The 25431-nt window shown below is 40.3% G+C and overlaps 1 protein-coding gene across 1 annotated transcript in view; it reads right to left on the bottom strand.

Moving 5' to 3' along the window:
* CACNA1I (calcium voltage-gated channel subunit alpha1 I) overlaps positions 1-25431 on the bottom strand; it is a 589793-nt gene that overhangs the window by 126722 nt on the left and 437640 nt on the right. The window contains exons 20-25 of the mRNA XM_040407395.1: positions 25041-25167; positions 24562-24687; positions 24373-24462; positions 21042-21234; positions 15987-16138; positions 13459-13568 (exon numbers count right to left, since the gene is read on the bottom strand). Coding sequence (XP_040263329.1) covers positions 13459-13568; positions 15987-16138; positions 21042-21234; positions 24373-24462; positions 24562-24687; positions 25041-25167 — 798 coding nt within the window. The remainder of the gene's footprint in view (positions 1-13458; positions 13569-15986; positions 16139-21041; positions 21235-24372; positions 24463-24561; positions 24688-25040; positions 25168-25431) is intronic.

Genomic DNA, 25431 nt, shown 5'->3' with positions numbered 1-25431 from the left:
AGAATATAGTGCTATATTCGTTATATTCGTCAATTCTAGCAATACAACCTTTAGGAACTCAGATCTAAGTTGTAATCGCAATACGATTAATATAGGTTATATTAATCGCATTGCGAATTCAACTTAGAGCTGGGTTCCTAATGGTTGTATTGCTAGAATATATCGAAGATTGAGAATATAGTGCTATATTCGTTATATTCGTCAATTCTAGCAATACAACCATTAGGAACTCAGATCTAAGTTGTAATCGCAATGCGATTAATGCAAATTATATTAATCGCATTGCGAATTCAACTTACCACACTCTGCATCAACTACGTAATTTTCCATGGGAGTTTTGCTATGGATCCCCCTCTGGCATGCCACAGTCCAGGTGTTAGTCCCCTTGAAACAACTTTTCCATCACTATTGTGGCCAGAAAGAGTCCCTGTGGGCTTTAAAATTCACCTGTCTATTGAAGTCTATGGCGGTTTGCCCGTTCGCGAACATTCGCGGAACTTCGCGTTTGCCATTCGCGAACGGAAAATTTTTATGTTCGCGACATCTCTACTGTTCAGCAACAACTGCACAAAATGGATGGAAGAGTCATCAGAAGAGAATATCTCCAGCATCATCACCACAAAATTAATCATCAAAAGACCAGCTAAACATGCCTGATGCATTTTGGAAACACATCCTGTGGACCGTTGAGGTTAAAATAGAACTCTTTGGCCACTATCGGCAAGGGTATGTTTGGAGAAAAAAAGGTCACAGAATTTTATGAAAAGAACATCTATCCAACCATTTAGCATGGGGGTGGATCAGTCATGATTTTGGGTTGTGTTGCAGCCAATGGCACGGGGAACAATTGACAGGTAGAAGGAAGAATGGATTCAATGCCAATTCTGGAAGCAAACATAACACCAACTGTAAAAAATCAGAAGTTGAAAAGAGGATGGCATCTACAAATGGATAATGATCCTAAACACACCTCAAAATCCACAATAGACGACCTCAAAAGGGGCAAGCTGAAGGTTTTACCATGGCCCTTACAATCTGAACATGATTGAAAATCTGTGGATAGACCTCAAAACAGCAGTGCGTGCAAGACGCTCCAAGAATCGAACAGAACTGGTAGATTTTTGCAAGGTAGACTTTTTGGAGATCATTTCATCTTCAACTTGCTTAACTGTTCACAGTAACTTTGAGCGGGGGTGCCCAAACTTTTGCATAGCACTGTATATATACTTTTCAACATTTAGTTGCCATTAATGTTTCCATACCGCATCATGCAAAATTTACTGTTAGTCTTATAACTCTGCAGTGTGCACTATTGTACACTGCTGACACAAAATGCAACATCTTTAAAAACCTTTAATAATTCCTGTTTGTCACAAAGCTACATGAAGATGGACATGGTTGTCCATCAAGGCATCTGCTATAATCAGGTTGTCAGCCTAAAACCAGATTTTTGATCTTTCGAGTTCTGAAGATTTAATTAATATTTGCAGCTATAAACTTAGGCATAGGTCTTATGTATGAACTCTTCACATCTTGAACTTTTATTTTTAGGACGTATGGTTTATATAACTTAGTTGACACTTTTCACCACTAATATCGATTTTCATGCAAATCTTAAAAATAATTAGATTTTGACACAAAATTGAATGATGGTGCCTGTGTGCATAAAGTGTTAAGTAGAATGTCTTGGTGTCTACATTTAGAAAATATATGGGCATAGAAGGCAGGTTAGTACTTTGTAATTTAGGTTTTATTTGTCATGTCAAAAGTATCCTAGCTACCATAGGTGCAAAATGTCCAAAAACTCAACAGAAAAGAAAGGGTTAAAATAACATGTTGTAATCATAATACTACTAATATTTCTGTTACTACTACTACTGCTACTGGACGGCTACTGTAGGGAGGGCCATGTGGATCTGCCAAAAATAGATGTGTGCATGGCCCCAGAGAAATGAACTGGTCAGTGTGCTATCTGAAAAAATGCATATTGCACACGGATGTAAAATACAGTTGTGTGCATGAGGCCTTAAAGGGAACCTGTCACCGGGATTTTGTGTATAGAGCTGAGGACATGCGCAGTTCCTTCCCTGAGGCTGATGCCAGCACAGGGAAGGAACACTATGACGACACTGTGCATGCGCTAGCTCGTGCATTGCGACATTACGGCGCTCTAGATTTCTGACTTCGGGGAGCAAGGACGTCCTTCATGCTGGACTCATCTCAGGGACAGGACACATCTCAGGTTAATTTGTATATGTATCAAATCGTTTTTTTACACAATAAAAGCACACAGAGCTATGGGGACTGGGTATTGTGGATGTGCTAGCGGCCATCTAGCAACCCATGTCCTCAGCTCTATACACAAAATCCTGTTGACAGGTTCCCTTTAAAGGGGTTATCCCATGAATAATGTAAAAAATGAAAATCAGACATCATATACATATATGATACCCTCTTTCTATCAAAGCTAGAACCAGCCCTGTACCTCACATGGATCCAGAGATCTCCCTATTCATTGCTCTGTTAGATTTATATCAAGCTGACAGCTCAAAGGGAGTGTCTTTTCTTCTCTCAGCTCTCCCTATCACAGCTCAGGAGAAAGTTGAAGGATGAATCTGAGCATGTGCGGCCTTCTCAGTCAGCAGGACAAAGAAATAAGAAAAACAAACAAACAGCAGGTGGTGCTGTACAGATAATTTTTTTTTTTTTAGTAACTCAGTGACTAGGCAAAATTTTTAATTACATGGAATTACAAAAGCATTCAGATCCAGGTGCTGGTTTCAAAATTGTAGAATATTTTTCATGGGAAAACCTCTTTAAGCCATAGTAAATATTTGAGACGTGAGAAAAATTTCCTATCAAGAAGTCTGAGTTTGCAGTAAAAGATAATATGAACAATTTATGTTTCAGAGTTATAAAACAATAAAAGTGGAAGGAAAACCTCTAGAGGTCACACAGGCATCATTTTCCAAATAGAAAAGTGTTATCTTCCGATAAAAGCAGTAGACATGAAATGCACTAATGCTCTCCAACAGGGCTTTGTATCTGTCGACACAGTGCAGTAGATCGTTTCAATACAAAATACCTAAAGTTCAGTGCCGTGTCAAATATTGATCCACAAAGAAGTCAAAAACACTTTCTGGAGTCGGAAATAAACGTAATTATTGTAACACAATAAGGCAAATAAATAGGAATATTAAGATGTAAAGGGATTGTGTCATCTCAGACAATGGGGGCATATTGCTACGATATGCCCCTATTGTCTGATAGGTGCTGGTCCCACCTCTGGGTCCTGCCCCTATCTCGTAAACGCAGCCCGCAAAGTGAGGGAGGGCGCAGCACACATGCCCGGCTGCCCTCTATTCATTTTTTGGGGCTGCTGAAAATAGCCAAGCACTGGCTCAGCTATTTCTGTCGACCCCATAGAAGTGAATGGAAGTAGTGGACGCGCAAGCGTGGTGTCCTCCCATTCATTTCTGTGGGGATTCCGAAAATAACCAAGTGCGCTGCACAGCGATTTTCGGTGGGCCAATAGGAACGTTTAGTGGTGGCCGAACCTGGTACTGCCAGCCACTTTGCCTGCTTTGTTTGTGGCTGCGTTTGCGAGATAGGTGCGGATCCCTGAGGTGGGACCTGCTCCTATCACACAATAGGGGCATATCTTAGAGATATGCCCCTATTGTCTGAGATAGGAAAACCCCTTTAAGTTAGTCAATTATTATGTTAAATGGGCTTAAAAACATGTTTTTCTGCAAATCATTGTTCTAAATCTAAACTCAACTTATCAGCTGTGATCTATGTCACTGTAGAAGGACTGAAAAAGCTGTTTGTGGTGAGTTAAAGGATGCACACCATCTTATCATCTTAAAGGGTTTCTGTCATCAGAAAAATCGTTATGTAGCTGGCCGACATTAGCGATGTGCTAATGTCAGCAGAACATAACTGTATGACTTTTATCTCCCTGCCTGCCACCGTTCCCGCTAAATAATGACTTTTATCATTTGCAAATTAGCCGCTAGGTGCTAAAGGGGCGTTGCTGCAGCACCTAGAGGCTCCGTCCTCTCACCGTTTGGCACGCCCTTGTAAAGATAATTGACATCCTTGGTCTCCTCCATGCCCCTCAAATCCCGTCACTGCGCCGTCCATTTTTGTATTAGGCGCAGGCGCAGTGAGTGAAGGATGCTCGCCTGCTGCCATCCTTCACTCACTGCGCCTGCGCCTAATACTAAAATGGACGGCGCAGGCATGGAGGAGACCGAGGATGTCAATCACCTTTACAAGGGCGTGCCAAACGGTGAGAGGACGGAGCCTCTAGGTGCTGCAGCAACGCCCCACTAGCACCTAGAGGCTAATTTGCATATTATAAAAGTCATTATTTATCGCGGACGGTGGCAGGCAGGGAGATATAAGTCATACAGTTATGTTCTGCTGACATTAGCACATCGCTAATGTCGGCCAGCTACATAACGATTTTTCTGATGACAGAAACCTTTTGAGGGTATCCATGCCATCCCTTATCTTATAAAATAATCTGCTTTACCAGTAGCTCATTTCTTTACATTTCAATATCCAACCATGTAAGGTAAAATACAAGACTTCATTATTTTCTTAAAGGGAATCTATCATATAAAATTGTTGCTTATACTAATTACGACCAGATACTGAGATGATTCTCTTTCATTTCTAATCTGCTTTATATTTTAGTTCATTTTCTGTACGTGATTATGGGAGTTCCACACTGCAGTTTAGAGATTTGAGTTACAGCAACCACTTATTAGACATAAAAAAACTTCAGTCAGAAATATGGGAGATCATTGTGGGCATGCTTTGTGACAGCTACTACTTTCGAAGGTTAGCTACGTCTTTATTTTCCTCACACTGATTACATTGAGTGCTGTATAATCATAGCCGCTCTCTCTAGAAGTGATGTGTAGGAAAGCACACTGATTTTGAGGGGACAGTCTGCTGGTAGGGTTTTTTATTGGGGGTTATACGTTGGCTTTTTTTGTGGGACAATGGTGCAAAGCACAGAGGGATCAGGCAGAGCCGTAGTCTGGGAAAGGCAGAGGCCAGGGCAGGCAGAGTACATGCAATGCAATAAACAGTCCAAGAGCAAGGCGGGCAGCTCAGATCAGACAGAGGTCAGGGCAGGCTAGGTCAAAACCGGAAAACAAGCAGAAGTCGGTACATGGGCGACAGAACTATAGTGAATATATGCAGGGAAATAGCAAGCTAGACAACCTATTGCACATGCACCCTACCATAGGGGAAGATGCCTTAAGCACCCCAAGGTATAATGAGGAAAAAGAGGAATCCATCTCCTAAAACATCCAAGCATTTATTAAAAAAAGATAGAATTCATAAAAAGGCCCCCACAAGCGCATTTCACACACTTAGTGCTTAATGATGGTACCTAGATTGACTGGTGTGGATTAGGGTGCACATGCACTGGCCCTTTAAGAGCCAGAGGGAGCATGAGCCCTACAGGCAGAGGGGGAATGGCCTTGCTGGCAAGAAGCAGGCATCAGCCTATGTGGAGGGACAAAGCAACTTCAGCAGCTGGACACTCTGGAAAAAGGGGAGAAGATGGTGGGTCTGTGCCACCGGGAACTCCAGAATGGGTAAGTGGAACAGCTGTGGCCATGAGCCTCCACTGCATTATGCATTGAAGTCTCTGCACTTTCTAAGGGTACTTTCACAGTAGCGTTTAAGTTTTCCGGTATTGAGTTCCGTCCTAGGGGCTCAATACTGGGGAAAAAAAACGTTTACGTTTTATCCAAATGCATTCTGAATGGAAAGCAATCCGTTCAATATGCATCAGAATGTCTTCAGTTCAGTCACTTTTATGGTATTTGGCCGGAGAAAATACCGCAGCATGCTGCGGTATTTTCTCCGGCCAAAATTCCAGAACACTTGGCGGAATGCCGGATCCGGCATTAATTTCCATTGAAATGTATTAATGCCTGATCCGGTACCAAGTGTTCCGGGAGAATGGTTCTGGCCTTCCGGTCTGCGCATGCGCAGACCTTTAAAAATGTAGGGGGTAAAAATACCCGATCCGTTTTTCCAGATGATACCGGAGATACGGATCCGGTATTTCAATGCAGCATTTGCTATCCAATTGCACATGGATTTCTGGATCTGGCAGGCAGTTCCGGCAACACTAGTGTGAAAGTACCCTAAGCTTAGGAGTTCAGTATGCTGTCCTTACCTGTAATTATAAGAATAAAATAAAATAAAAAGTAGTTGAGGAAAAAGGTGCAATGGAGATTGGGGGAGAAGGGAACTGGGTAAGAGGCGCCAAAGGATACCACAGAGAAATGAATAATAACAGTGGTGGCTGGAGAAGTAGGTGGATGTAAGGAGAAGGCAGCTCCCCAAACCGAGAGATCAGTACACACCAATGAACTGCTGAAATTAGATGGGACAAGGGAAAAAGGTATACAGTACTACTCAAGTGGCCTACTGGAAAGCACTGTAGGGGCGCCAAAAGAGCATGCCACAAGAAATGGTCAGAATTTTATCCAAATTACTGAATCAATCACCACTCTTGGAGGTTGTTGTTAGTACATGAGAAAGGAGTACAGGGTTGGAGTGCATAAGGTATTAGGTCTTACAAAAAGTATCATAAAAATTCACATGTTGGGACAGTTCAAATAATTAATTCGAACAATTAATTAATTAGTTATGACTGCAAAGGTAAAGGACTTACTTTACCGGGGAGGGAAGTATAGGATAAACTCAAAACACCTATACTTGTGCCTCCCCCCGCAAAGGTCGCCTATCAGTTGTAAATGTGGCTTCTCCTGCTCTATACTACCTACAGATAGAATTCCATGTAGGTAGTATAGAATTCTTTGTTGATCGCGAATATTCTAATTGCAAATTTTTATCGCGAATATCGGCACTTCGAGAATTCGCAAAGATATAGAATATAGTGCTATATATTCAGAATCACGAATATTCTAGATGTTTTTTCATCAGTAACCTCCATTCTTGCTTGTGGGCCAATTAGAAGGCTGCAATATCTTTGTCAGAGCTTAGCAACATTCCTAGCAACCAATAGGAAACTTGCCTACCCCTTACTACAGTCAGGTCCATAAATATTGGGACATCGACACAATTCTAAAAATTTTGGCTCTATACACCACCACAATGGATTTGAAATGAAACGGACAAGATGTGCTTTAAATGCAGACTGTCAGCTTTAATTTGAGGTATTTACAGCCAAATCAGGTGAACGGTGCAGGAATTACAACAGTTTGCATATGTGCCTCTCACTTGTTAAGGGACCAAAAGTAATGGGACAGAGTAATAATCATAAATCAAACTTTCACTTTTTAATACTTGGTTGCAAATCCTTTGCAGTCAATTACAGCCTGAAGTCTTGAACGCATAGACATCACCAGACGCTGGGTTTCATCCCTGGTAATGCTCTGCCAGGCCTCTACTGCAACTGCCTTCAGTTCCTGCTTGTTCTTGGGGCATTTTCCCGTCAGTTTTGTCTTCCACAAGTGAAATGCATGCTCAATCGGATTCAGCTCAGGTGATTGACTTGGCCATTGCAGAACATTTCACTTCGTTCTCTTAAAAAACTCTTTGGTTGCTTTTGCAGTATGCTTTGGGTCATTGTCCATCTGCACTGTGAAGCGCCGTCCAATGAGTTCTGAAGTATTTGGCTGAATATGAGCAGATAATATTGCCCGAAACACTTCTGAATTTATCCTGCTGCTTTTGTCAGCAGTCACATCATCAACAATACAAGAGAACCAGTTCCATTGGCAGCCATACATGCCCACGCCATGACGCTACCACCACCATGCTTCACTGATGAGGTGGCATGCTTAGGATCATGAGCAGTTCCTTGCCTTCTCCATACTCTTCTTTTCCCATCACTCTGGTACAAGCTGATCTTGGTCTAATCTGTCCATAGAATGTTGTTCCAGAACTGTGAAGGCTTTTTTAGATGTCATTTGGCAAACTCTAATCTGGCCTTCCTGTTTTTGAGGCTCACCAATGGTTTACATCTTGTGGTAAACCCTCTGTATTCACTCTGGTGAAGTCTTCTCCTGATTGTTGACTTTGACACACATACACCTACCTCCTGGAGAGTGTTCTTGATCTGGCCAACTGTTGTGAAGGGTGTTTTCTTCACCAGGGAAAGAATTATTCGGTCATCCACCACAGTTGTTTTCCGTGGTCTTCCGGGTCTTTTGGTGTTGCTGAGCTCACCGGTGCATTCCTTCTTTATAAGAATGTTCCAAACTGTTGTTTTGGCCAGGCCTAATGTTTTTGCTATCTCTCTGATGGGTTTGTTGTGTTTTTCAGCCTAATGATGGCTTGCTTCACTGATAGTGACAGCCCTTTGGATCTCATCTTGAGACTTGACAGCAACAGATTCCAAATGCAAATAGCAGACTGGAAATGAACTCTGGACCGTTTATCTGCTCATTGTAATTGGGATAATGAGGGAAAAACACACCTGGCCATGGAACAGCTGAGAAGCCAATTGTCCCATTACTTTTGGTCCCTTAACAAGTGGGAGGCACATATGCAAACTGTTGTAATTCCTGCACCGTTCACCTGATTTGGATGTAAATACCCTCAAATTAAAGCTGACAGTCTGCAGGTAAAGCACATCTTGTTCGTTTCATTTCAAATCCATTGTGGTGGTGTATAGAGCCAAACATGTTCGAATTGTGTCCATGTCCCAATATTTATGGACCTAACTGTATATAAGAACCTCCCCAGCAGCCATTTTCTGCAGTTTTTGGCAGTTCTGAGAGAGAGAGAGAGAGAGAGAGAGAGAGAAAGCAGTGTCATTGTTGTGCTCTGTGCTTTGCAGACTCATCTGGATCCTTATTTAATTACATTAGATAGTTAGTTAGCTCATATATATAATAGAGATAGTTAGTGGGAGATAGTCAGTGTAGGTTAGATAGTGATATAAGTAGCCTTAGGTAGTGTGATAGGAATTACTGTTTCTCTGCTGTCCATATATACCGTCAGGTCCATAAATATTGGGACATCAACATAATTCTAACACCACAATGGATTTGAAATGAAACGAACAAGATGTGCTTTAACTGCAGACTGTCAGCTTTAATTTGAGGGTATTTAGATCCAAATTAGGTGAACGGTGTAGGAATTACAACAGTTTGCATATGTGCCTCCCACTTGTTAAGGGACCAAAAATAATGGGACAGATTAATAATCATAAATCACTTTTTAATACTTAATACTGTGAAGCGCAGTCCAATGAGTTCTGAAGCATTTGGCTGAATATAAGCAGATAATGCCCGAAACACTTCAGAATTCATCCTGCTGCTTTTGTCAGCAGTCACATCATCAATAAATACAAGAGAACCAGTTCCCTTGGCAGCCATACATGCCCACACCATGATACTACCACCACCATGCTTCACTGATGAGGTGGTATGCTTAGGATCATGAGCAGTTCCTTTCCTTCTCCATACTCTTCTCTTCCCATCACTCTGGTACAAGTTGATCTTGGTCTCATCTGTCCATAGGATGTTGTTCCAGAACTGTGAAGGCTTTTTTAGATGTCGTTTGGCAAACTCTAATCTGGCCTTCCTGTTTTTGAGGCTCACCAATGGTTTACATCTTGTGGTGAACCCTCTGTATTCACTCTGGTGAAGTCTTCTATTGATTGTTGACTTTGACACACATACACCTACCTCCTGGAGAGTGTTCTTGATCTGGCCAACTGTTGTGAAGGGTGTTTTCTTCACCGGGGAAATAATTCTTCGGTCATCCACCACAGTTGTTTTCCGTTGTCTTCCGGGTCTTTTGGTGTTGCTGAGTTCCTTCTTTTTAAGAATGTTCCAAACAGTTGTTTTGAACATGCCTAATGTTTTTGCTATCTCTCTGATGGGTTTGTTTTGTTTTTTCAGCCTAATGATGGCTTGCTTCACTGATAGTGACAGCTCTTTGGATCTCATCTTGAGAGTTGACAGCAACAGATTCCAAATGCAAATAGCACACTTGGAATGAACTCTGGACCTTTTATCTGCTCATTGTAATTGGGATAATGAGGGAATAACACACACCTGGCCATGGAACAGCTGAGAAGCCAATTATCCCATTACTTTTGGTCCCTTAACAAGTGGGAGGCACATATGCAAACTGTTGTAATTACTACACCGTTCACCTGATTTGGATGTAAAATTAAAGCTGACAGTCTGCAGTTAAAGCACATCTTGTTTGTTTCATTTCAAATCCATTGTGGTGGTGTATAGAGCCAAAAATGTTAGAATTGTTTCAATGTCCCAATATTTATGGACCTGGTTGTACATGCTACAGACATAGTGAAGTGATGTCACAACAAATACTTGGTGCACCAATCAGTAATATCTACTCAGACCTGATAAAATGTTAAGTCTGAGTAGATATTACTGATTGGTGCACCAAGTATTTGTTGTGACATCAATATGCGCATCATTAGTGCCGATTTGCACAATCGCAAAAATAATGACTGGAGATCATGAACTCTAGAATTCACTAATTTATTTAGAATATTATGCAAAAAATTTGCGAAGTATAACAAAAACAAATATTACCTATGCCTCTCATTACTAATGTACAATGTCACAAGTTCCCTTTAACGATTTCTGCAAATTTTTTAGATATACCGGTATCTAAAAAAATATGCTCTGGTTTCAACTCCCTTGGACCTAGATTTTGGACCCAGCCCTAATGACTTTAATGGACATATTTTCAAGATTGCACTCTACTAAAAGTTTTTTCATTTTTTTTGTGTAACATTGTAAGGCCTCTTGCACACGACCGTATGGCTTTTTCAGTATTTTGCGGTCCGCAAAAAATGGATCCGCAAAAAATACGAATAACATCCGTGCGCATTCTGTTTTTTGTGAAACGGAACAGCTGGCCCCTGATAGAACAGTACTATCCTTTTCCGTTATGCGGACAATAATAGGACATGTTCTATCTTTGAACAGAACGGAAATAAGGAAACGAAAGGCATACGGAGTACCTTCCGTTTTTTTTTTTTTGTGGATCCATTGAAATGAATGGTTCCTTATATGGTCCGTATACAGAACGCAAAAAACGGAACGGAAACGGAAAAAAAAAGTTTGTGTGCAAGAGGCCTAAGGGTGTACATAATAAACTATAACAAAACCCCAGTTATATAAAAAAAAGGACAAGTGTTGCAAACCTTACAGCTGTAAACACTGTAAACTGCACTAGGGAGCCTTGAGCACTCCTACTTCGAAATGAAAATATCGGACCAGGTAATTACTCGATAGGCACATGAACAAACAGCACAATTCCCTTTCTATCAGAATTTTTTTTAAAAATCCTTGGTATCTGGAACCATTTCACCTTTTCTAGGCTTAAGGATGTTTTAAAGTTGGTGCACTGAATTTTTTTTTTCTTAGAGTCCTAAATTATTTATACAAATATACATGGTAGGCACAGTATTTTACAACTCTTGGTGACAAGCAGAAATTGTTAGGAAATGTCCTTAGACCTTTTCATTTACAAATTATTGCTAGAATTTTATCAAATATCATAATTTCAGAACCTGGTGATCTGGATATCCAGATAATCGGACATGATACAAAAAGTCCTGAGGTAAGGAGGAGAGGTAAAATTCTGCAACTTCATTCTGTTCTAAATTTATTGTTTACTTGTCCCACTGCTGTATAATTTTTAACACAATCAATACTAATTATACTAGATATACAGTATGTATATTACTTGTAAGTGCCAGCATGATGATGCAGACCATCAGGTCTAGGTGCACTGGGGAATGGCATACAGGGTTGTATCTACAATGAGGGGAGATGAGCATCTTGCCTTAAGTGGAAGCCGACCTGCCTCTGGTGTGTGTGTATGGGTGACAGTTTACAGCAGGAAACGGGAGCCATAGGCTCACAGTTAAGCCTCATAGACCGCCGGCTGTTAGGCCTGAAGTCTATCAGGCAGTAGAACAGTGTAGGAGGTCCCAATAATTTTACGGCAACCTCCTGTGCTGGGTCTCAGACAGCGCAATGATGTGTTCATGAACGCCTGCAATGCAGAAGATGGCATTAATATATATGTTGGAACTATTGGGGCACCATTGGGGGGAGGAGAAGCTTTAGGGGGTGTTCCGGAAGAAGAACATTAGATACATTACCAATACAGGGGAGCATTATACTACACTATATTATATATACGAGTATCTTACAAAAGTGAGTACACCCTTCACATTTTGTAAATATTTTATTATATCTTTTCATCGGACAGCGCTAAAGATGTGACACATTGATACAATGTAAAGTAGTTAGTGTACAGCTTGTATATACGGTGTAAATTTGGTGTGCCCTCAAAATAACTCAACACACAGCCATCAATGTTTAAACCGATGGCAGCAAAACTGAGTACACCCCTGAGCGAAAATGGACAAATTGTGCCCAGTTAGCCATTTTCCCTCCCTGATGTCATGTGACTCGTTAGTGTTACAAGGTCTCAGGTCTGAATGGGGAGCAGGAGTATTAAATTTGGTGTTATTGCTCTCACACTCTCTCATACCGGTCACTGAGAGTTCAGCATGGCACCTCATGGCAAAGAACTCTCTGAGGATCTGAAAAATTGCTGCAGATGTTAAAGAGGTGGGGAGCCAGCCTGTCAGTGCTCGGACCATACACTGCACACTGCATCAAATTAGTTTGCATGGCTGTTGTCCCAGAAGGAAGCCTCTGCTAAAGATGATGCCCAAGAAAGCCCACAAACAGTTTGCTGAAGACAAGTAGACTAAGGGCAAGGATTACTGGAACTGAACCATGTCCTGTGGTCTGATGAGACCGATAATTTTTATTTTTTTGTTCAGATGGTGTCAAATAGGGATGAGCGAATCGACTTTGAATGAAACATCTGAAGTTAATTTGCATTAAACTTTGTTCTAATACTGTACGGAGCAGGAGCTCCGTACAGTATTAGCATGTATTGGCTCTGATGAGGCAATAACTTCATAAATTAATTTGTACTGTAAAAAAACATTTTCTGAACCCAAGTCCGGGAAATGTTTTTTTACAGATAAAATTAATTTATGAAGTTATTACGCATTGCGTATTGTATCTTATTGGTACTATCCCGTAATGCGCTGCTTCAGACACCAATAAAGAATTTCCATACGATTTTAAGAATTGTGATCTCAGCAGCGCTGCTAGCCACCCTGTATTATTCTACTACTCTCCTTATTCCGGACCTACACTAACTGGAGGGGAGTGGGCACCAGAGTTATAGGCTGCTGTACCCTGAGCACAACACCTCAAGGTGAGCGTCCCTTTAGCTAGGTGCAATTGTTTTTCACTTACGGTCCTGCCTACGATGCTCTCCTCTTTTATTCTTTATGCTTCCATAAAAGCGTATTACTTACAGGCCAGTACATATGTCCACATAACCATGAAAAAACTATTTTTGATCACTTACCTGTCCTTGAAAAAACGTCTAAATCCAAAGGCCACCAACTTCAGAACAGCTTCAAGTACAAATACTGTAGTAAACATGTAGTTGCAGTACTTCAGGGCAATTTCTAGTGACTGCATAAAAAAATCAAAGTAACAACATAATAGACAATTTCTAGGGCTCCTTTCATATCATATCAACGTTATTAGCTCCGGTAGGCTGTTCCGGCATAGAAAAGCCTGCTGGAGCTCTCTGGATCCGGCATTGCTGGTTGTTACCGCAATGTCCGTTGAACCAATGAACTATAATGGGATCCAGCAGAGAGCCTGCTGCTACCCGGAAATCGTGGCATATTTTCTAGGTAGTGACGAGATCTCCACTGGATTCCATTATAGTCAATGGGGCCAGAGGGCATTGCATAACATCAGGTAATGCGAGATCCAAAACAGCCTGCCGGAGCTAATAATCCTAGTGTCAAACTAGCCTAAAGCTATGTTCATATGTTTCAGTTTTGACATGGATTTTGACTCATACTGTATTTTATGCCAAAATTCATGTCAAATCCAACAACAATCCATAGTTCATGCATGTAAGTGGGCTTTCTGCAACTGTTCACATGACACAGAAAATGTCTGCACATATGGAAATAAATCCAACACAGAAAAAAGTTGCATAAGGCCTCTTTCACACGACCATATGGCTTTTTCAGTGTTTTGTGGTCCGTTGTTCATGGATCCGTTGTTCCGTTTTTTGTTTCCATTGTGTTTCCGTTTCTGTTCTGTTTTTCCGATACATTTTTCCATATGGCATATACACATATACAGTATACAGTAATTACATAGAAAAAATTGGACTGGGCATAACATTTTCAATAGATGGTTCCACAAAAAACGGAACGGATACAGAAGACATACGGATGCATTTCCGTATGTGTTCCATTTTTTTTTGCGGGCCAATTGACTTGAATTTGCGTTATTTGCAATAATAGGACATCTTGTATCTTTCAACGAAGCAGAAAAATGGAAATACGGAAACGGAATACATACGGAGTACATTCCGTTTTTTTGCGGAACCTTTCAAAAGAATGGTTCCATATATGGAACGCAAAAAACGGCCCGTGAAAACGAAAAAAAAAAAAGGTCATGTGAAAGAGGCCTAAAACTGAGGATTAGCCCTACTGGACTAATCATTGTGTAGAAACATAGAAACATAGAATGTGTCGGCAGATAAGAACCATTTGGCCCATCTAGTCTGCCCAATATACTGAATACTATGAATAGCCCCTGGCCCTATCTTATATGAAGGATGGCCTTATGCCTATCCCATGCATGCTTAAACTCCTCCACTGTATTTGCAGCTACCACTTCTGCAGGAAGGATATTCCATGCATCCACTACTCTCTCAGTAAAGTAATACTTCCTGATATTACTTTTAAACCTTTGCCCCTCTAATTTAAAACTATGTCCTCTTGTAGCAGTTTTTCTTCTTTTAAATCTTTTCTCCTCTTTTGATTTCCTTTATGTATTTAAAAGTTTCTATCATATCCCCTCTGTCTCGTCTTTCTTCCAAGCTATACATGTTAAGGTCCTTTAATCTTTCCTGGTAAGTTTTATCCTGCAATCCAGGTGCCAGTTTAGTAGCTCTTCTCTGAACTCTCTTCAAAGTATCAATATCCTTCTGGAGATATGGTCTCCAGTACTGAGCACAATACTCCAAATGAGGTCTCACTAGTGTTCTGTAGAGCGGCATGAGCACCTCCCTCTTTCTACTGGTAATGCCTCTCCCTATACACCCAAGCATTCTGCTAGCATTTCCTGCTGCTCTATGACATTGTCTGCCTACCTTTAAGTCTTCTGAAATAATGACCCCTAAATCCCTAGAGTGGTGGTTGAAAGTGCACATCGGCAGCAAATTTGTGGCAAAAGGGACAGCATCAGATATCTGCTGCAGAAATACAAGTCAGATTTTTAATAGACTTGTGAACTCTTAATTCCTGATTCAAGACCGGTGTTATCAAGCCCTTACAAACCTCCTCTAGTTCTTTTAACACCAGAATGAAATCTACGGCAGATTTCATTCATTATTTACACCAGTCTCTGCCGTAAATAACGATGAATGACTCAGGGCCGATGGCCCGCCTGCACCCCACCCTTACGATGCCCCTTTTTGGGAAAATTGGTGAAGCCAGCGTAAAAAGATAATTGTGATTATAAAATTATAGTGAAAAGTCACAAATCCAGCTTTAGCGGACCCAGCACATCCACATATTCCATAGACAGTCAATTGACTTCAGTGGGCACTATGCAATGCTTAGTTTCTCCTGTGATGGCACTGTAGGGAAATGTGGGCTTTCACAGAGATTTACAGGGTCCTAGCAGTGGAACAGCCTGTGATCAGTTTATTATCAGGAGAAGCTCCCCAAAGCAAACTTCAAAACCATCTTTACATGATAGAGTTTATTTATTTATTTATTTTTTTGAATGGAGAATTTCTAATATTTCTGTTTTGTAATAAACACAAAAATAAGAAAAAAAGGACAGAATTTAACTTACCTTTGGTTGACTGTAGTGCTCCAATGACATTGTGACAACATTAAGGCAAATGATAATAGTAATGAAAATATCCAAGTAATGGCTTGTACAGGCTGAGTGAATTAAGAGACGTGCAGGGCAGTAGGTGGCATAATATGGCAAACGTTGGGCTTCTGTATAAAGACAAGTAGAAAGACGTGTTTTAGATACAAAACAGGATATAAAAAACTGGAAAATGAATTGGCTATTTAAAGAGCAGGCCCATGATGTGCTCCATGACCAAAAGTATATGGAAACATTCATACAGTGTGTGCCCTGTGAACTTCAAAATTTTAAGACTTTCACTTTTTACACATGGCAGTTGTCAGGCTGAAGCATGAATGAGACACCCCCTCAACTCCAAACTACTTACTCTGCTATCAGACTTTGCACTTGGCATTGTGCTTTTGGGGCAAGTGATCTGGTATCTGTCCAACCCAGATTCAACAGTCAGGCACAGTTTACTCAAGAGCCATTTAACACTACAGCTTGATAAACTGACTTTTTCTGTCTATAGAGATTGCATGGCTGTATTCTTATTGTTAACCAAAGGTGTGGCTGAACTGGCTGGGTACACACATTAGAATGAGCATCCGCATATTTGTGGCCATGTAGTCCATGTAGGTGCAGATGATTAACATTTACAGACAATATATTACATAGAATTCACAGCACGGGATGCAAAGAAAAGACAACATATAGGATCACAAGGGGTACATTTTCTACCAGACAGTCATGCAATAATGTAATACTGCTACTGAGACAATCTTGAACACTGAGCCTCAAAATCTTGAGCCTTAAAAACTCAAAAATATCTGGATGACTTATTCTTATATGCTTAGCTTCTTTCAGTAGTGCACCCTTGACCATTTTAATTTACTGTATGTAACTCTACAAGAAAACATAAGGAAAGCAAATGTTTAATTGCATTACTTAATTTTTTTATTTTTATTCTAGTAGCAGAGACAGACTGGGAACCTAAAGTGGCCCTGGAAAAAAACTAGAAGTGGCTCCAAATTGACAGAAGGCAGGGCAACACAAATACCGTTCCATCACGACTATATACCACAGTGCAGTACAATATATTGCCCCAAAGTCTCTCTTTGGTGGCCATCAATAGATGCTGTTTTCTGTTCTCCTCCTCCAGTTATGTTATTAAGATATTGATCAGGGGGCTTAGGAGGTGAGATGCAGGCCAGAGCAGTTGAATTCAGGAGGTCATGTTTGGTCGCTGGATGGGTACAAGAGTACCTGATTCTCACAGCATTAATTACTGCTGAGAGCTCATGTACCCAGCCAGCGGCAGAGAGGTGGGCTTGGGCAGTGCCCTGTGAATTGGACCACCAGGAAATTTCTCTGGCCAATCCGCTCTAATTAGAATGGTCACATTACCAACATGTTTTTTTAATTGCTCAAAGACCTCTAAAGTAAGAGCAAAAAAACTTTGCATTATCAAAAATATTGGGGGAGATTTATCAAAAGTGGTGTAAAGGACAACTGGCATAGTTGCCCATAGCAACCAGTCAAATTCCACCTTTCATTTCCCAGAGCTCCGTTAGAAAATGAAAAGTCCTTCACACCAGTTTGATAAATCTCCTCCACTGTTTGTAATCTATAGCCGAAGTGATTCATAGGTGGGCATAAGGGCTGTAGACACAAAACGATAGAATATTTTATAAACAAGGCTATTTGCAAAGTTGTTTTGTTTTTTCATGTAACATACATTGGAGCAATAATAAAATAGTTGCAAAGGTGGACATAGTCTTTATCTATTATTTTTTTTCCATTAAAGGGGTTTTCCGAAATGTTGATATTGATGACCTATCCCCAGGATAGGTAGTATTGGCAGGGATCAGACAGCCAGGATCCCTGCTGATCAGCCGTTGAAAGAGAGTGCAGTGCTAAGCTGGGCTCCGCAGTCTCCTTGTAGTTTACCAAGAACTCTGCCGTCCATTGGATAGTGGCTGTGCTTGGTATTGCAGCTCAGCCAGGAAAAGGCCTGAGGCCTGCTTCCCAGATTGAATCATGGAGCAGCATTCAGGTAAGTGTTTTGTTTTGTCACTTTTCGGTCCAATGCTATAACTACTGGGTGCACAGCAGAGAGACATTATAAATAGTTGGGCAACAGCATGGGAACATTATAAATATTTGGGGGAGGCACAGCAGGGGCCACTATAACTAATAGTAGGACAGTATAACTACTGGGAGCTCAACATTGCAACATTATAACTACTGGGAACATGGCAGAGGGACATCATAACTACATGGGGTACATCATGGGGCACTATTGCTACTGGGGGCACACAAGGGGGATATTATACCTACTTGGGGCATGACAAGGGAATATTATAACTACTGGGAGAATGTCAGGGGGCACTTTGACTACTGGGAGCTCGACAGGGGGACATTATAACTACTGGGGGCATGGCAGAAGGACATTATAATCAATGGAGGACTTGGCAGGGGTAAATTTAAACTATTGGGGGCATGGCAGGAGGATATTATAACCAATGGGGAGCTTGACAGGGGGATATTTAAACTACTGGGAAACAACAGGGGGACATTATAACTACAGGGGGCACAGCAGGGGAACAGTTTGACTACTGGGACATGGCAGTGGGACATTATAACTACTGGGGGCACAACAGTAATACTGTATCTACTGGCCCTCATCATCACTTTAAAACACTTGAACAACGCTTTTAATTTGGTAAACAAATGGAATCTCAATAACATGCCTACGTGGTATGAAAGTAGAAAAGTGTAGAATTCAGCATTAGTGATGAGCAGCAGGGGCAATATTAGAATTTGCGATATTTCATGAATATTTTGTAGAATATTCGTCATATATTCCCGAATTCGAGATTATATTCTTGATTGTGAAAATCGGCAATGTATTATTCGCGTAATGCACGCGAAATCCGGCGTGGGTCACTTTGGCTACATTTTTCAAGCTGGTATAAGTCTCCTGAGACTGGAGAAAATGGTTGGCACGCCAGAACATTAGAATAGCTTTATATGCAGATAGAGTGCTGCAATATATTTGCATGAATTTCTGACAATTAATTATGCGCATATTTTTTCGCAATACGTGCAACTTGTGACATCACAGCACTATGTCTGTAGCATGTATGTATGGACAGAAGAACCTATCAGCTACACTATATCACTATCTAACCTACACTGACTATCTCCCACTAACTATCTGTATTATATATATATAAGTTAACTGTCTAATGTAATACAACAAAGCACAGAGCACAGCAATGACCCTGCTGTCTCTTTCATAACTGCAATAAACTTTATAAAATGGCTGCTGGGAAGGTTCTTATATACTAAGGGGTAGGCAAATTTCCTATTGGTTGCTAGGGATGTTGCTAAGCTGTGACAAGGCCTTCTCATTGGCCCACAAGCTAGAAGAAGGGAGGGATGATCACTTGAAATGTACTGTGTTAAAAAAAAATATATATATACTTTTCGTCATTCCGAATATATACCGTAGCACTATATTCTAAATATTCACGTATTCTCGAAGTGCCGATATTCGCGATAAAAATTAGCTGTTCGAATATTCGCGCTCAACACTATGCAGGATGCGATCTAGTCATTGCATGTCATCATAAGAAAGAAAATCAGCTTTTCAGCATGAGTTATGGTCTGAAATTGACTTAAAATGTGTCAGAGCCTGAGGCAACCTTAGTATAATATGATGTGAATGAGAAGAAAGAGCTGAAATGTTCCAATGTTTTTACATTTCAGCTCTTCTCAGTCTTTTTTACCTGGGAGGAAAGTCACCTTGAGACCCTGAGGGGCCAATAAAGTGTCTTTCCACTCCTGGTATGGAGTAACAGAAAAACATTTGCATTCAAAAAGTACATGAAGGAAATAAAGCACAGTGAGTGGTGGATGGATTGAACAAACACATGAACATGACAATGAGTTTGGATAGTTAACCCCATTCACTGCCAGAGAAAGTTTGCAGCTGTTGCAAGTTCCTCCAGAAAGGAAGTGGTTAAGGGTGGGCAAAATACAACAGAAAAATTAACAAATTATTTTATTGTTTTTTGCATATGATTGCAAGCCACTTCCTTCTTCCCTTTGTCTATCTTTCTTCACTCCCCCTTTTTCTTTTCTGATAAATGGTTTACATCCTGTAACATCGACATATGTCACAGGGGGCTAATAGACAGCAACATGATTTTGCTTAATCTACTTTATACTGTATATGGCTGTGTAGTTCCGCTATAGCCACCATTTCAAAAATGGTGCTTAAAGCTCATTGATTATTTTTCACAAATAACTATTGACAGGTAGCATAAGAGTGCATGTGCAAAATTAGAAAAACATGGCTACTTTCTCCTAAAAACAGTCCCACGCCTCTCTAAGGTGGTACAGTATATGGAATTGCAGCTCAGTCCCGTTCACTTCAACACTGCAGGAGTAGGACAAGACATGGAGTGGCATGAGTCTGGTTTGGAAGAAAACGGCCATGTTTTTCTAATCCTGTACAACTCTTTAAACCTGGGATACGTGAATGCTAAGGTGGGTCTATAAATCAAATCTACCATGAGGGATACACATCATTATCGCCTGCTTGATAGATCAATGTTAAACAACAATATATGTCGTTTATGTTACATTATTTGGAAAACTGGTTTATAGGTCACCCATTGATTCAACAGGATTTAGCTGTTTTGTGAACCCACCAGGCTTTTTAGGAAACTAGCACACAAATTAACCTTTTATTAGACACCCACAAGACTGCTGTCTCTTTATTACCAGACAACAGGTGACTAAATTGGACAATGTAGAATAAGGAATGGAGAACCCTCTCCATGTGTTTTTCTGATACATAGGCTCTCATGGCCTTTCTATATCCATTATCTTCCTTTGTTCAGGTTAACAGGGTCTACAAACTGAAAGTTAAATGTGCATGGTAGATCATGAACACTAATAGTGGCACTGAAGGAAGGAGGAAGAAGATAGGAAGAAGTTATAGTGCCTACGAACCAACCGAACACTTAGGCTTTTTCTTACTCCTTCGCTTTTTTTCCAGGCGTCGCAAACGCTTCTCTTCTCGTCTCCGAGCCTCTTCTGCTTCTTGATGCTGTCGGCACTTGTGAAAATTCTCTACTACGACACCCACAAACATGTTTAATACAAAGAAACTAACAATGAGCAGAAAGGAGATGAAATAGAGCAGCATCCAGGGGTTGTGGTTGGTAACGGGCTAGAAAGAAAAGAAATGCAAGCCATTAAGGACTATTTCCAGCCATTTTATTCTTCTTTTTATAGAGCTTTTCTATTTCTTTTTAGTTTACTAAATAAAAGTTATAGTGATTTGTGAATGCAGTTCTACAACCTAACAGCATATTCCAAGTCTAAGATTGTCTGTCAATGGTATACACTCAAAATTGGCTAATGCAATTACAGTGTCCGGAAACACACTGCTTAATACTGTGAGGGTGTTTCATGTAAATTGTGCTTGTATAGGGTTTCCAATAAAGTTGCATAGGGAGGGGGAGGTTCTAACAAGCCTCCTAGGCCTGACTCTACCCTGCACACAGTACAGAGTAGAAGGAGAAGATGGTCAGTGTGTGTGATGTCTGACATCAGCAGCCATTTTGGAGAGTTATCCAAACCCCATAGTTAGTTCCATAAACCAACCTATAGAAGAGAAAGATTACAGAAGATCCAGGCAACTCAGAGAGGGAATGAGAATATTGGCAAAGGAAGGTAACTGTTTATCAGGTTCTAGTCTCCTTTGCATTAGGTGGAGAGATTCTAAGCTACAAGCTGCCCACCATAACCAACGACAGAAAGGCCACCTGTCAGAATATAGTATTCCTAGAGAGGATACATAAGTATATGATTATACAGTGCCGCAGAGATAGTCCATCCCTCCAGCCTGGAGAAACAAGGGAGAAATATTGATTGTCATAGAAAACTGCCCCTTATGCAACTTCTGGAAACTAATCTGAATCACTGTAAAAGCTGCCTTGCTGTAAATGACTTTTGCATACATTGATGACCTTTGGATCAGCTTCAGTAAAGTACTGGGAGTTTGTTAAGAAACTTGGTCTCCTTATTCTACATCATCTCCTAATTGCACCTCATGGTGCTGGTGTCACGAACACAGGGGCCCAGCCACCAAAGCACCAGAAGCATACCCAATACCATCAATGGCACCTCAACTTCTATCTGGCTGGTGTTCCCTGCAAAAGAGAGTGACTCTGAGGATTTAGTGCTGTCTTTCTCATCACTGCACGCCAAACCAGGGAGCTACAAAACCGTGAGTACGACTACTACCCCCATCAGCCCACCGTGCACTCACATACTGCGGTCTGGTCCGCTGCACAGTGAAGGACCACAAGGGTCTGAATTGGTTCCAGTTATTTTTGTTCTTTTGTATATATGACCCCGTGAACTGAAAGTAATGTGGTTATTTTTATTGATGATACTTAAATTGGCTTGATGGTGAAAAGCTACAGAAAGACCTTGATAAGTCACATTAATAATATTGCTGCATACAGAATAAAATCAATTCAATTGGAGATAACAGAACAAGAGGAGTATATATATATATATATATATATATATATATATATTTATATACTAAGTGTGGAAGAAAGGTTGTCCCTTCCGTGCTACAGAAAAAATTATTGTTTTAAAAGTTAGAGTTGTCAAACTTTGGAATGCTGTAATGCGAGAGGTACACAAGACAAAAGGAATAACAATTTCAAACTTTTGAGTAGTGCGCATGTCATTTATAATAAAAGAGTTTGTACAGTACATAAAACATGGCAGCACTTTTTCCAAAATCAACTCCTCATCTGTCCACCACTCAGTCCCATTTACTTCAATAGAGCTGAACTGCAATACCAGACACAACCCATGGAAAGGCGTGGTGCTGTTTCTGGAAGAGGCAGACATATTTTTCTAATATGATGCAACTCTTCAAACTTTCCTTCCATTGGATGAAACCATTGGGTCTGTAAAAGACTGAACCTGAAGAACATGTATTGATTTCAGCCTACCATTGTCCTTTTGGCATACATAGATAGCATTAGTAAATGTCACGCGTTATGTTATGGTTATGATTTATATTGAAATGCTAATAATTAAATGTAGGGAATATGGGTTGCATGATAAGGTCATTAAATTGATTTTATAGTGAACAGTCGGCTTGAAGTGAGATGAGAATCTGCATTCTGAAAAATAATACTTTATTCTGTCAAATCATTTTGACAATAATATCAAGAGTTATAATCCTTAAGGGTACGTTCACACGGCAGATTTTAATGCTGTCAAAATCCACAGTGTAGACCATGGTTTCTGATGCAGTTGCTACGGGCCTGGACATGGCTTAGCTCCATTGAATGAGTGGTTAACCACCATGGCTTCAAGTGGCGACTGTTTGCACACGGTCGGGGGTTTAAACCTCTGGGTCGCAAATTGCAGCACCGCCCCCCTTTGAAAACAATGGACTGCAGACACCAAATGGCTGTCGGCAGAGTTCTCATGCGGTGTCTGCATTAAAATTCCATGTGAACGGGCCCTAACAGAGTCAAAAAAGTTTGGCCTTGTTCCTCATGCAAACCTGGCTTTCATTGAGTAAAACACTGGTCTTAAACCTATGGCTCTTTAGCTGTTGTAAATTTTTTATGTCAACCATGCTTGAAGTTTTAGTTTTAGCTGAAGAACCACAAGTTGGATACCAAAGATCTAAATTGTACTGGAAAAACCCTAGTTGTCATTGACAATGAGGTCACATTTTCTCATAAACAGTTGTGATACTTGATGTTGTTTGACATTTCTACAGCTCTGGTAAGAATAGAGTCGCTGTTCAAAGATAAAGAAACCTAACCCTAAGTGAATTATTCCCTAACAGAGAATAGTTGGAAGGAAGTGTTTATTTCAAAGACATGTACAATCAAGTAACTGTTCCATCAGGCATAGAATAAAACACAACTATTGAAGATAATTATAGTGCTCTTTTTCCAAGTACACTTCTAAGAGGGTGTACAAAGGGGTAAGTGCTGATATTCTTAGGACTCTGTACTTTGTTCTGTAACATTTACTGTCAAGTTAGCCTGTTTGATAAGATTTAGCTGGCACAGACGAATACATTGAACAAAGTGAAGACTTTACCTTAGTGGTCATTTGGGAACAAAATAAGGACACACATTAGTGCAGTGAGTAGCCCCTTCCAATTCTTTCTTTTTTTGGCCATCATGCAATGAAAATCTGTTTTGTTATCTTGTAGACACACATTCAGAAATGACTGCTTTTGACTAGTTCTTTCATCTGAACAAATTCTGAAAACTAGAGAACCAATTGATATCATGACAGTGGTGAGATTTTATACCTGTTGGTTCACCGCAACGGCATCTAGTCCATTATACATGATATTAACCCATCCATCTTTTGATGCCAAAACAAACAGTGACATTAAGGCCTAAAATGAAATGAGATAGTTAAGTTACAGTTAGGATTTACAATCTTCAAGTGGCAATGAGGCAAAATAATGTTGTCACCATGTTGTTTCAGCCATTACCTGTCCTAAGTTATCAAAGTTGTACTTGTGATGCACCCATTTATAATTGGCAGCTTCACAATCTGACCTGTTGGTGACATTTCGAACATCTACACCAAGGCAGTAGAAAAATTTCCCCTTAAAAAGCTAAAGAAACAAAGAAGAAATATGTAAATTTACTAGTAGAAGAAGGAATACAATAGTGAAGGCAATGGGATACATTTCGAGGAAGAGGCTTTCTATCCCAACTTTGGGAGACAGTCAAGCTCTCACAACTAAACTGCAGACAGCCTCCCCTGCATGGACCCTCTTGGGAGATATGTAAGGGTAGAACAAAGTATTCAACACACAGAACACTCAAAGTACTGCCATGTTACCTACCATGCAGTGCTCTGCAAGAAAAGACAGTGGCACATTTAGTAAATTCACACTACTTATCTGTAAAAATCAACACACATATCAATGGGATGATGTTCACATAATATGTTAGGGGACTATACCTGTACCCCAAGGATCCCAAAGATGATGAAGAAGGCACAACAGATCAGGACAATATTTCCAATAGGTTTTAGAGAAGATATTAGGGTTTCTACTACCAGTTTGAGTCCTGGAGCTCTGCTGATTACCCTGATTAGAAAAAATACAAGGAAAAGAGAGTACATTTGTCTTCATTCTTGTCTTTTAAGGTAATAATTATTTACTTTAGCAAGATTTCTTTTGGTTGGTAAAACATATTTTTGAACTTGAGGCTATATCTAATAATAATAGTAATAATAGTAGCAACAAAAATAGCCCCTGCCCTAATGCTGTTCATCTGTGGACCAGATCATTTGTATGATTTTATTTAAAAAAAATTTCATTACCACCACCCCTTCTCCTCTCTATGGGTTG

This window comes from Bufo bufo, chromosome 9 (genome assembly GCF_905171765.1).
Source record: "Bufo bufo chromosome 9, aBufBuf1.1, whole genome shotgun sequence".
Lineage (NCBI taxonomy): Eukaryota > Metazoa > Chordata > Amphibia > Anura > Bufonidae > Bufo > Bufo bufo.
The sequence above is the reverse complement of the archived record's forward strand: the minus strand, read 5'-3'. Positions and strand labels throughout refer to the sequence as shown.